General features: G+C 50.4%; 1 protein-coding gene across 2 annotated transcripts in view; it reads right to left on the minus strand.

Annotated features, from left to right (window-relative positions):
• MACO1 (macoilin 1) overlaps positions 1 to 8,378 on the minus strand; it is a 34,241-nt gene extending 25,863 nt beyond the window's left edge. Inside the window, exons 1-2 of one of the 2 annotated variants that reach the window (XM_069875243.1) lie at positions 8,325 to 8,378; positions 8,063 to 8,273 (exon numbers count right to left, since the gene is read on the minus strand). In XM_069875243.1, the coding sequence (XP_069731344.1) occupies positions 8,063 to 8,142 (80 nt within the window). In that variant the 5' untranslated portion in view covers positions 8,143 to 8,273; positions 8,325 to 8,378. Of the gene's footprint in view, positions 1 to 8,062 lie in introns of both variants that reach the window. The other variant, XM_069875242.1, reaches the window with a different exon arrangement.
• Positions 8,379 to 11,198: the final 2,820 nt, after the last annotated feature.

An 11,198-nucleotide genomic window follows, 5' to 3' on the forward strand; every position in this document is an offset into this window, starting at 1 on the left:
ATCTCAGTGTCCCTCCTGCCATAGAGGTGTGGCACCCACCACGATTCACAGGTCCTGGCAAGCACACGGCTCATTAGTTAATGTTTGGTGAACATTTAAAGTAGTGACAGCTGAAAAAGGTCCACCAAGAATTAAACCCCAAAGAAAACCAGGCTGAGGGAGGTCACCCTTGGATAGGCCAATCACACTCCTGCTGTTCTGTTCCATATGACAGACGGCTCAAACACAATCACAAGAATGAAACGACTAACGGAATTGAGCCACAGCCCTCCTCCCTTTCTCTGCTCTGTACGAGCTGCTTCTACTCCATTGCTGCTCTTTGATCCCTCGATTCCTTACAGATACGGCTCTTCCCTTCACACCATTCCAACTGCCATCCAGTTGCTGTCCGGGCTGCAAAGACACTTGTCCTCCAACCCAGACAGCCGGCAAGCCTTGGGAATTCAGCACCAGCCATTTGCTGGCTCGGAACCCCCGATACTCATTGATCTTTCTAGACACATCCACACATCGCTCCAATCTGGATCGCCGCTGCGTCAGCATCCTCACCTAGAGATAACATTCACCAGGCACAAGGGCTCGCTAACCTCTGCAACCCTCAGGTTAGAAAGGCTCAGGGGATGGGAACTGGATTATCTTTAAGGTATCTTCCAAGCCAAACCATTCTACGATTCTTTATTCCGTGATGCCAATTATATATCCAAGTTTGTTCTCAATACAGGGGGAGATTGTTGCAGAGAAACAACTAAAATCAGGATAATCCAATTCTCTCACACATGTCAATAATCTGACTTCAGTGATGTGACAGAGATGTAAAGAAGACAGGGCTTTCTGGCAAACGGGATCTAATCTAAAGCTGGCAAACGGGATCTAATTTCGTAAGGTAACAGAAGATGAGGGGAAGGATGGATGCAGTCAGAAGAACAAGGCACCAAAGGGAAGGAGCAGTGATTACAATGCTGCAAATTCTGTGAAACGTCAATTGATGGCTGATTTATACTGAAGATGAAGATTTATTCCTAACCCACCAGTGGCTGTGTTGCCCCTTTGAATTTTCAAACAAATAATTTTCCTCCATAATCTCCCTCCCAAGTACCAGATGTTATCTTCTTCCCTTCTCCCCCTCCCAACCCCCCTGTTCTTTTTTTTTTTTTCCCCTCTTGTTCTTTGTTCTCTTTTTACCGGCCCACAGAAACAGATACTGGACTTGCTGTAAAATAAAAATCTGAAAAAATCATCATTAGAAAAAAAAAAAAGAACCAAACAACAATTACACACCCCAAATCCAAACTGGTGGCAAATGAAAGCTCTGTTCTATACCACTATTTCCAGCCAGTGCCAAAGGCTGGGAAGTGAATCTGCGCAGAATTGGCGGCGTGTCCCCTTTCGCAGCCTGACTCATGCCAGACAATGGAGGGGAAGGCACGGCGAGGCTGGCAGGCTGCCACACACAGAGCCAGGCGGTCGGAAGGTGAAGCTTAGCATGGGTGTGAGATTATCAAAGAGTCACCATCCTCATCTCCAAGTTACCCACCCAACGCCAGACAGAATATTGGGGATGCAGATCAGACACCAAGGATGCTGACCGAACGTCACCAGAGATTTCCAATTTAAAAAGCTTGATATATGTAAGTACAGAATGAGCAAAGCAGTTGCAGCCCAGAAAGCCAACTGTACACGGCTGCATCAAAAGAAGCGTGGCCAGCAGCATGAGGGAGGGGACCCTCCCCCTCTGCTCAGCTCTCGTGAGACCCCACCTGGAGTCCTGTGTCTTGTTCTGGAATCCCCAACATAAGGATGTGGAATTGTTGGAATCGGTTCATAGGAGGCCACAAAGATGATCCAAGGGCTGGACCATCTCTGCTATGAGCACAGGTTAAGAGAGCTGGGACTGTTCAGCCTGGAGAAGAGAAGGCTCCGGGAGACCTTAGAGCAGCTTCCAGTGCTGAAAGGGGCTCCAGGAAAGCTGGAGAGGAGCTCTTGATCAGGGAGTGCAAGGAAAGGATGAGGGGGAGCGGTTTGAAGCTGAATGAGGGGAGATTGAGATAAGATCTTATGAAGAAATGTTTTGCTGTGAGGGTGGGGAGGCCCTGGTCCAGGCTGCACAGAGCAGTGGTGGCTGCTCCATCCCTGGAGGCGTCCAAGGCCAGGCTGGATGGGGCTTGGAGCAATCTAGTCTTGTGGGAGGTGTCCCTGCCCATGGCAGGGGGCCAGAACTGGATGACCTTTAAGGTCCCTTTCACCCCTAACCATTCTATGATTCTATGCAAGAAAGAACACAAGGCTGCGGGATGAAGGATTCACGCTGGGGACCAGGATATGAAATCCTTGCCAACTAAATTTTTGAAGAGAAATGTAAAGAACCCCAGGAAACCTCCCTGCCTACTTGATATGGCACAGAATACATCAATCACTGAACTATGAGAATGTTAAGGAAGGCAAAACAGAAAACTCTTGCAGTAATTCTGGAAGCCAGCATAACAGCCTGCTGACCCGCAGGCACACAGTCAGCCACCAGCACGGCCGTACGGAAACAAGAGAAGCTGTTCGCCCACTCTGGGAGCTCCGCTGAAAACACCAGAGTGCCGGTCACAAAATAAAGCCAGAGGAATTGCAGTGTGCAGAGAATGAAAGTCGCTGGCAGAGGGAAGCAGTATTGCATGTACTACTGGGGCTGACACAGTAGAACATGTTTAAATGTAAGCTAAATGAGATTTGAGACCTGAATTTAAGTTAAACTCATAAAAGGCAGCACTGCTGGTTTGTTAGGGGCCTCCAAGGGCAGGCTGGGAGGAAAATGTTTTTCCCTATATCGGAAGCTTCTAAAAAAACTGTCAGAATAAATCAGTAGGAGGAATCATTATGGATTTAAAACAAAAGCCTAAAAGAAGGCCACATTCCTGGAGTCAGTAAAGAGCTCTTTGGCAACCAAATAATCTGTAAGGGAAAAACCTGAGTCCTAGGAAATAAGTGGTACGAGAAGTTCAGTGGCAAACACAACACTGCAAGTATCTCCACCAAGGGATCGTGGTACCAAGCGACGATGCCCAGTGCAAGATGCAAAGGGACACAGGCTGGTTCCTGTCATCCGCGGGGACCCTGGCAACCATGCATCCTCCCTGGCACCCGCCTGGCTTTGATAAAGGGCAAGGTACACACGGCTAACAAAAATCCAGGACTATCCAGGGTTTAAGGACCATCATCAGGAATTCCAGGACACGCAGCACAGCAGCTGACGGGGAAGTTAAGCCAATAAATAACACGTGGACTTCATCGCACAACTTAACCAGAGACAAAACTGGTAGTAAGTGCCAATGTGACTCAGTAGAGCCAAAACAAGCAGTATCAGTGATAAAGCCTAAGGATTTTAAATAGATGAAGGACGAGGAGTGGGAAGACTTAGAAACAAGCAGTAACAAGTAAACTTTAATTGCTTAACTGATGGCAAGCTGCAATGAATACTTTAATTAACAATTAAGGTTAATGCATGCACAATGTCAAAGGTATAAGATGTTAATCACGCCAGCATTGTAAAGCAATGGCAACGGAGAGCCTAAAAAGTGGAAAGGCAGAGTATAGGCCATATATGGAGGAAAAAAAGAGGTCTCACTATTCCTACATCAGTTTGTTGTGTCTGGAGATCTACTGAAAGCAGTTGTGGTTTAATTATAATAATGTTATATCCACAAACACTGTAATACTTGTGAATAGCCCAAATCTTAATGCTGCTTGCAGATAATCTTAGATTGGGATCTAATCTAGACTGTATGAACCTCATGAGGTTCAACAAGGCCAAGTGCAACGTCCTACACCTGGGTCAGAACAATCAGCAGTTCCAATACAGAATGGGGGATGACATGACTTGGAGCAGCCCTGCAGAGAAGGACTTCGGGGTGCTGGTCGATGACAAGCTTGAGATGAGCTGGCAATGTGCTCTTGCAGCCCAGAAACAAATCATGTCCTGGCCTGCATCGAAACAAGCGTGGCCAGCAGGGCGAGAGAGGGGATTCTCCCCCTCTACTCTGCTCTCGTGAGACCCCAACTGGAGTCCTGTGTCCTTTTCTGGAGTCCCCAGCATAAGAAGGAGATGGAACTGGTGGAACAGGTGCAGAAAAGGGCCACAAAGATAATCCAAGGGCTGGAGCACCTCCCATATGAGGACAGGATAAGAGAGTTTGGATTGTTCAGCCTGGGGAAGAGAAGGCTCTGGGGAGACCTTAGAGCAGCTTTCAATACTGAAAGGGGCTCCAGGGAAGCTGGGGAGGGTCTTTTTACAAAGGCCTGTAGTGACAGAATGAGGAGGAATGGCTTGAAATTGGAGGAGGAAAGATTTAGATTAGACATTAGGAAGAAAGTCCTCACAATGAGGGTGAGGAGGCCCTGGTCCAGGTTACCCAGAGCAGTAGTGGCTGCCCCATCCCTGGAGGGGTTCAAGGCCAGGTTGGATGGGGCTTGGAGCCCCTGATCCAGTGGGAGGTGTCCCTGCTCATGGCAGGGGTGGAACTGGATGGGCTTTGAGGTCCCTTCCAACCCAAACCATTCCATGATTCTACAATATTCCCTTGTAGTTGCTGTAGGGAGGAGTACAATTGAACTGAAAGGGGTGAAAAAGGCAAAAGCAGAAGGAAGGGAAAACAGCAGAATGGAAAAAGCCATTGAAAGAAGAACAGGGAAGGCAGTTCTCAGAAATTTGGTGGGGAAGAGGCAGAGGGGAAGATTGGTCAGGAGTAATTTTGAAAGTATTTATGAAGGGTTGAGGCCAAACAGTCCACTTAGCTGAGGTAGTGAATGTGGGGGAAAGTGCTTTAAAGAGCTATAGCTATAATTTCAGATAGAAAAGGTTTTGAACCCTTAGATAAACTTGGTAAAAAGGACACTGCAAAACTTAGCAAAAAAAATAGCATTCAGAGAGATAGAATATTCACATTTTTCAATGCAACCCAGGACTTTAAATTTACAACTCTGTTCTGTGACTAGAAATCCCTTTTCTATCACTTCTTACAATCTGCTTCAGATTTACACACACAGAACCCAGCTACCAGAGTTTTACTGCGGGGACAACTCTTTCATCCCTTCACCTGCTCCAAAACTCTTCTGCTTCACAGCTCACATGTGTCTATCAGTGAAAGCTGCATCAGCTCTGCATGGAAAGATTGGAGAGGAAACAAGGATGAGAAGATTGGTCTTAATTTAAAAAGCAAACAAAAATCTGACAAGAGTTAATTCTCTCAATCATGCTGTTTGTTCAGCCCCTTACTTTCTTTATAACACTGTGATGTTACCGGCTGATAACTGTATTTACTGGATTTGTGTAAGCTGGTGGTGACAATTAAGATAAGTTGAGTAAATAACTACAGTAATTACAAGAATTTAGAAATCTATAGTTATATAAGAAGCTCCCCGAGTGTCATCTCTCTGGGTTATGGGAGGAAAGAAGAGAGGGAAAAATAAATAAATCAAAGAGAAGAGCAACAAACCAAGGGAAACAGCCACAGTTCCTATAGAAGCAGCTCCCGCTGGTTAGATTTCCAGAGAGACAAGCTTTCACACTAGTTTCTCATTTCGTGCTGTGGGACAACACTTTAAAGTCATCGAGGTTGTTGGTGTTGTTCCGTTTAGAGAAGAGAAGACTCCAAGGAGACCTCATTGCAGCCTTCCAATATTTGAAGGGGGTTAATAAGAAAGATGGGGGAAAACTCTCAGCAGAGCCTGTAACAATAGGACAAGGGGTAATGGTCTTACACTAAAAGAGGAAAGGTTTACACTGGGTATTAGGCAAAAATTTTTCATGCTGATGGTGGTGAGGCACTGGCCCAGGTTGCCCAGAGAAACACCTCATCCCTGGAGGTGCTAAAGGTCAGGCTGGATGGGCCTTTGAGCAACCTGATCCAGAGGGAGGTGTCCCTGCTCATGGCAGGGTGTTGGAACTGGATGACCTTCATGGTCCCTTCCAATCCAACCATTCTAAGATTCTGTGCCTGCTTTTATTTATCAAAACGCCACATGAAGCTAAAGTTAAAGATGCTAGTTTGGAACTACAGCATTCCAGGAGAAGTCAGTGCCAGAAGTCAGGTGTCTCTCTTAGGTGCTCACACAGCTACCACAGCTCTAATGCTGAATTCCACATCTTCATCACCTGGTGTTCTCACCTTTTCTGGTTTCCCCTCCTTCCCTAACCTCACCTTCCCAGTCCCCTCAAAGGCAATGGAGGGCATGTGATTCTTAATTACTTTTGAAGACTAAGTAATAACATCAAGAATCGCTTACATTTGAATTCTTCTCCTTAAGCCTGCTCATCTTAAATATTAACTTCTAAGCAACGGATGTTTTGCCTTTAACGTTCCAAGCACCGTTTTCTCAAAACCTGGCAGGCTAAAGCAACAAGGTGCTCTCTACTTAGAGAGATTCACTATTGCTAGGATAAACAGTATATTGTGACAATCTTGTTACAAGCAGAGCTCATTATCAACTGTTTTCCTCACACAAAGCTAACACCTGCATTGTGTAAGTTTGCTTAAGTTTCCAGCTGCTACAGATATGAACCTCAACAGAAGAACAGAAATGGGACCTTGTGCTTACTGTAACTTCCAAAAGCAGGCATTCCAGCCTCTACTAAAACAATTCTTGTCTTTTATGTAGAATTTGGCACACTTTGATACTCAAAGCTCTAAAATACCATTTAATGTTCACAACAAGCAAATCCATAGGAAGCTGTGTCTTGGTGTGTTCTTCCTATAAACTCCTGAAAAACACGCATTTACTCCACGACACCAACGAGGCACATCCCTTGCCTAACAACATGGATCTCATTTCGCTACCGTTTCCTTCCTCACTTCGTAGGTCATAGGTGATCAGATACCCCGTGTGTTTTCCCCACCACATCCATCCATCCCCGTTCCAGACAGCGCCCACACACGCTCTTGCTCGCACCCCTTGCTGCTACACCCATCGCTCTCGCCTGCTTCCACTGCAGAGCCCACAGCACAGGGACCTTCACCACCACGTGAATACCAAGTTTCTTAGCCTCAGCAGCACGCCGAAAGCCAGCAGCCCAGACGCCAGCCTGCGCTGCTGCTGGGCCAAAGCAGGCTCAGCATCTCCAGCAGAGCCCACACAAGGAGAACCTGGCTGGAAAGAGGCAGGGGTGGTGAAGCCCCCAACCCACCACAGGGTGCGAAGCGCAAGGTGCAGCTCCTGCTGCCAGGACCTCGGCCAAGAGCTCCCCTGCACCCTCGAGGCCCGGCCAGGGGATGAGGAGGAGCTGCCAAGGGGGCAACAGGGGTTGGACTGCCAGGGGGACAGAGCTGCCAAGGGTGCAGACAGGGCTGCTTGGTGCGGGGGGGCAGGCACTGGGGCTGCCAAGGGGGATGTGGGTCAGGCTGCCAGGGCGACTGGGGCTGCCAGGGAGGGATTGGGGCTGCTGGAAGGACCAGACGGTGAGGTGGATCAGAACTGTGCTGCCAGGAGGGGCAAGGGGCAAGGGTGCGGGGCTGTCAACGGGGTACAGGGCCGCCGGAGGAGGAGGGGATTAGGGGTCCAGCCTGCCAGGGGACACCGGGCTGCAAGGAGGAATGGGGACTGCAAGGAAGGCACAGGGGCTGCTGTGGGGGAAAGCAGGGACTGCCAGGGAGGGGAATGGGCTGTGAGATGGATCGGGACCTGGCTGTCAGGGGAGATCAGCCTACCAGGGTGGGGACGGGACCCGGGGCTCTTGAGGAGGGGCTGGGCTGCAAGGGGGAAGAACCCAGCCCTGGGCTGCCAAGGGGTGCTGGGATGCGATGTGGACCGGAGCTGCCGGGGGAAGCAGGGGCTGCTGGAGAGACACGGGCACCGGGCTGCCAAGGGGGAGCCGGGCTGCGAGGTGGCTCAGGACCGGAGGGCAGGTTGGATGGGGCAGGGCGGGGGGGTGAACGGAGGCTGCCAAGACAGTGGGGCCACGGGCACCGGGGCTGCCGAGGGGGTGAGGGGGGGTGGGGTTAGAACCAGGGGAGCCGGCCTGCCAGAGGGCTGCGAGCCAGCTGGAGGCCGGGGCTGCCCAGGGAGGAGCCCCCGCGCTCGGTACCTGCCGTAGATGCCCTCGGCGATGCGGTTCCGCTTGAGCGGCCGCCGCAGTTTGCTGCAGTCCGCGCTCCGCCGCTTCATCCTCCCGGCCCGGCCCGGCCCCGCCGCGCTGCCCCGGCCCGCCCGCTCACGGCAGCACCATCCGGCCCCGCGGGGCGCTCCCTCGCGCGGGGCTTTGCCTTTTAATGGAACGGTTTGGGCTTTTTTTTTTTCTTTTTGTTGGTTTTTTTTTTTTTTTGGTTTTTGTTTTTTTTTTTTTTAACCCGGGGAAACAAAGAAATAACAATAATTCCCGGCCCCGGGCCCTCCCCGCCGCGTCCCCCCGCGCAGCCGCCGCGCGCAGCCCCGCCCCCCGCGCGGCGCGGGCCAATCAAACGCCGCGCTCGGCCGGATTGACGGCGCGCGGGGCCAATGGGAAGCGGGGATGGGAGGGGCGGGACGCCGAGCAGGCCAATCGCAGAGTAGGATGTTGGCCCCGCCCCTCCCCCGATGGGCAGCGGCCAGAGCCTATCGCAGAGAAGGTCTCGCGGAGCGATGGGGGCGCGGGCCAATCGTAGGGCAGCATCCACTCTCGTCCCGCCCCCCCTCCGGGAGCGACAGCGGCGCGGACCAACGGAAAGGGCGGAGAGCCGAGGGGGCGGGGAGAAGGAGGGCCAATCGCAGGCCGGCAGGCGGCGCGGCGCCGGCCAATGGGAGGCGCGTCCCTAGGGGCGCTCAGCCAATGGCGGCGGGGGCGGCGCCGCCCGCGCTGCCGAGTCACGGCCTGGGGGGCGGAGAAGGGCTCCGTCTGCCCCCGCCAGTGCCCTGGGCAGCGCCTGGCAGGGCTTGCCCACCCTCTGGGGAAAGAAAACCTTCCTGATCATAGAATCATAGAATCACCAGGTTGGAAGAGACCCACAGGATCATTGAGTCCAACCATTCCCATCAATCACTAACCCATGTCCCTCAGCACCTCGTCCACCCGTCCCTTAAACCCCTCCAGGGAAGGGGACTCAACCCCCTCCCTGGGCAGCCTCTGCCAGGGACCAATGACCCTTTCTGTGAAAGACTTTTTCCTGATGTCCAGCCTGACCCTCCCCTGGTGGAGCTTGAGGCCATTCCCTCTCGTCCTGTCCCCTGTCCCTTGGGAGAAGAGCCCAGCTCCCTCCTCTCCACAACCTCCTTTCAGGTGTCCACCCTTCCTTTCGTGATGTCCAACCTCAACCTCCCCTGGTGCAACTGGTGGCCGTTTTCCTCCTGTCCCATCGCTTGTTATTGGGAGAAGAGACCATGTCTACATGTCTTTCAAACCCCTCCAGGGATGAGGACTCCACCACTGCTCTGGGCAGCCTCTGCCAGGGATTCATCGCTCTGTCAGTGAAAAAATTTTTCCTAACATCCAATCCAAGCCACCCCTGGTGCAACTTAAGGCCATTTCCTCTCATCCCATCCCTTGTTACTCAGGAGAAGAGCCCAGCTGGGAGCTGTAGAGAGCGATGAGGTCTTCCCTCAGCCTCCTCCAGGCTAAACAGCCCCAGGTCTCTCCCAGAACCCCTGGCCTCCGGCCCCTTCCCCAGCTCCGTTCCCCTTCTCTGGATGTGCTCCAGCTCCTCGATGTCTTGCACTGAGAGGCCCAAAGCTGAACCCAGGATTCGAGGTGCAGCCTCACCAGTGCCAAATACATCAGGACAATCCCTTCCTTCCACCTGCTGGCCACCCCATGGCTGATCCAAGCCAGGATGCTAATGGCCTCCTTGCCCACCTGGGCCACTGCTAGCTCATGTTCAGCTTCTCGTGAGGTGCTGAGGGACGTGGTTTAGTGATTGATAGGAATGGTTGGACTCGATGATCCAGTGAGTCCTTTCCAACCTAGTGATTCTATGATTCATCCATCAGGACCCCAAGGTCCTTCTCTGCAACACTGCTCCCAGTCTCTTCCTCCTCCAGCCTGTTTCCACACTGTCAGTTGCCCCAAGGGTGTTATTTTCTATTTCACCCTCTCTGAGATCACCCATTCCTTCTGTTTGGAGGGAGTTTAAACTGGAAATCGGAGCATCAGCATTTACAGCGTGCCATGTCATCTTGATGGGAAAACACAGATAAATTCCCAGCCTTTGGTGTGTTTTCCCTCAGTGTTAATGGTGACAGGGGTTTCAGTGACAAGTGTCAAGAGAGCTAAATGTGTTCGTTTGCCCATGGAGAAATGATAGGAAGAGTTCTGGGTTGTTCTGGTTACAAGTCCTAACGGATTGTCTTGCAGGAAACAGATGAAAGCTAATTAGATGCATTGCATTTATAATACAAACCACACAAAGACGCTGCATCAGTTAGCTAAACCAATTTCTAAATTGCTGTTTCAGCTGTTACCTTTTTCTTGTCTAGGGAAAGTTCACCAGGCTTTCTGGTTCCGTCTGAATTATGTGTGTGATCACAGAATTCCGTAAAAAGTTGCTGAATGTAGATCTTTCTGCATCAGGAAACTTCTGGAGTCAGGGCAGTGCCCTGCACATCTGAGTAAGTCCTCTGAATGTTGTTTAGGAGTCTCTGAAATAGAGATAAGGATACTTAACTTACAGTTTTATTAGGCCTAAATAAAAGCTGGTAAAGGAATTCGATAATAGATGAGAGTGAGGTGCAAATTATCAATGCAAATGCAGAATTTTCACAGATGGCTTGAAAACTGCTATTGTGTCACATAGTTTGGGTTTGACAAGCGAATGTTCTAAGACAAAATGAACAGGGATTTTTCTGTGTATGTGCTTTTCTGATGCATGTTTCTGTCGCCAGTAGGTGGCTTTCTAGCCATTCCTATGCTTTGCTTCGATCTCAAACCCCAGCACAAAGCACTTGGTTTGAAATGGCCTCAAAGTAGAAAGCTGAGGTATAATTACAGTACTTTCATTTCCTGGGCTGCTTGAATAAAGAAGCATTCAGTTTGCCAAAAGCACAGTGAATACTGAGAAGATAGTAATGTTCGTATTATGGCTATGTAAATTGACCTCAACAACCAAAAATCTTATCTTACGAATTCTAATGTCTGTGCAGCTGAGATATACTAAACATCATTAGCTTCCACCACATAGTCCTGCTTGTGTGCCCCAAATGCTCGCTCTAGGGGCTCCTGGTGTAAAAAAGTGCCACCCAAAAGAAATGAAAGG

The sequence above is a fragment of the Phaenicophaeus curvirostris genome, chromosome 23, assembly GCF_032191515.1.
Source record: "Phaenicophaeus curvirostris isolate KB17595 chromosome 23, BPBGC_Pcur_1.0, whole genome shotgun sequence".
Lineage (NCBI taxonomy): Eukaryota > Metazoa > Chordata > Aves > Cuculiformes > Cuculidae > Phaenicophaeus > Phaenicophaeus curvirostris.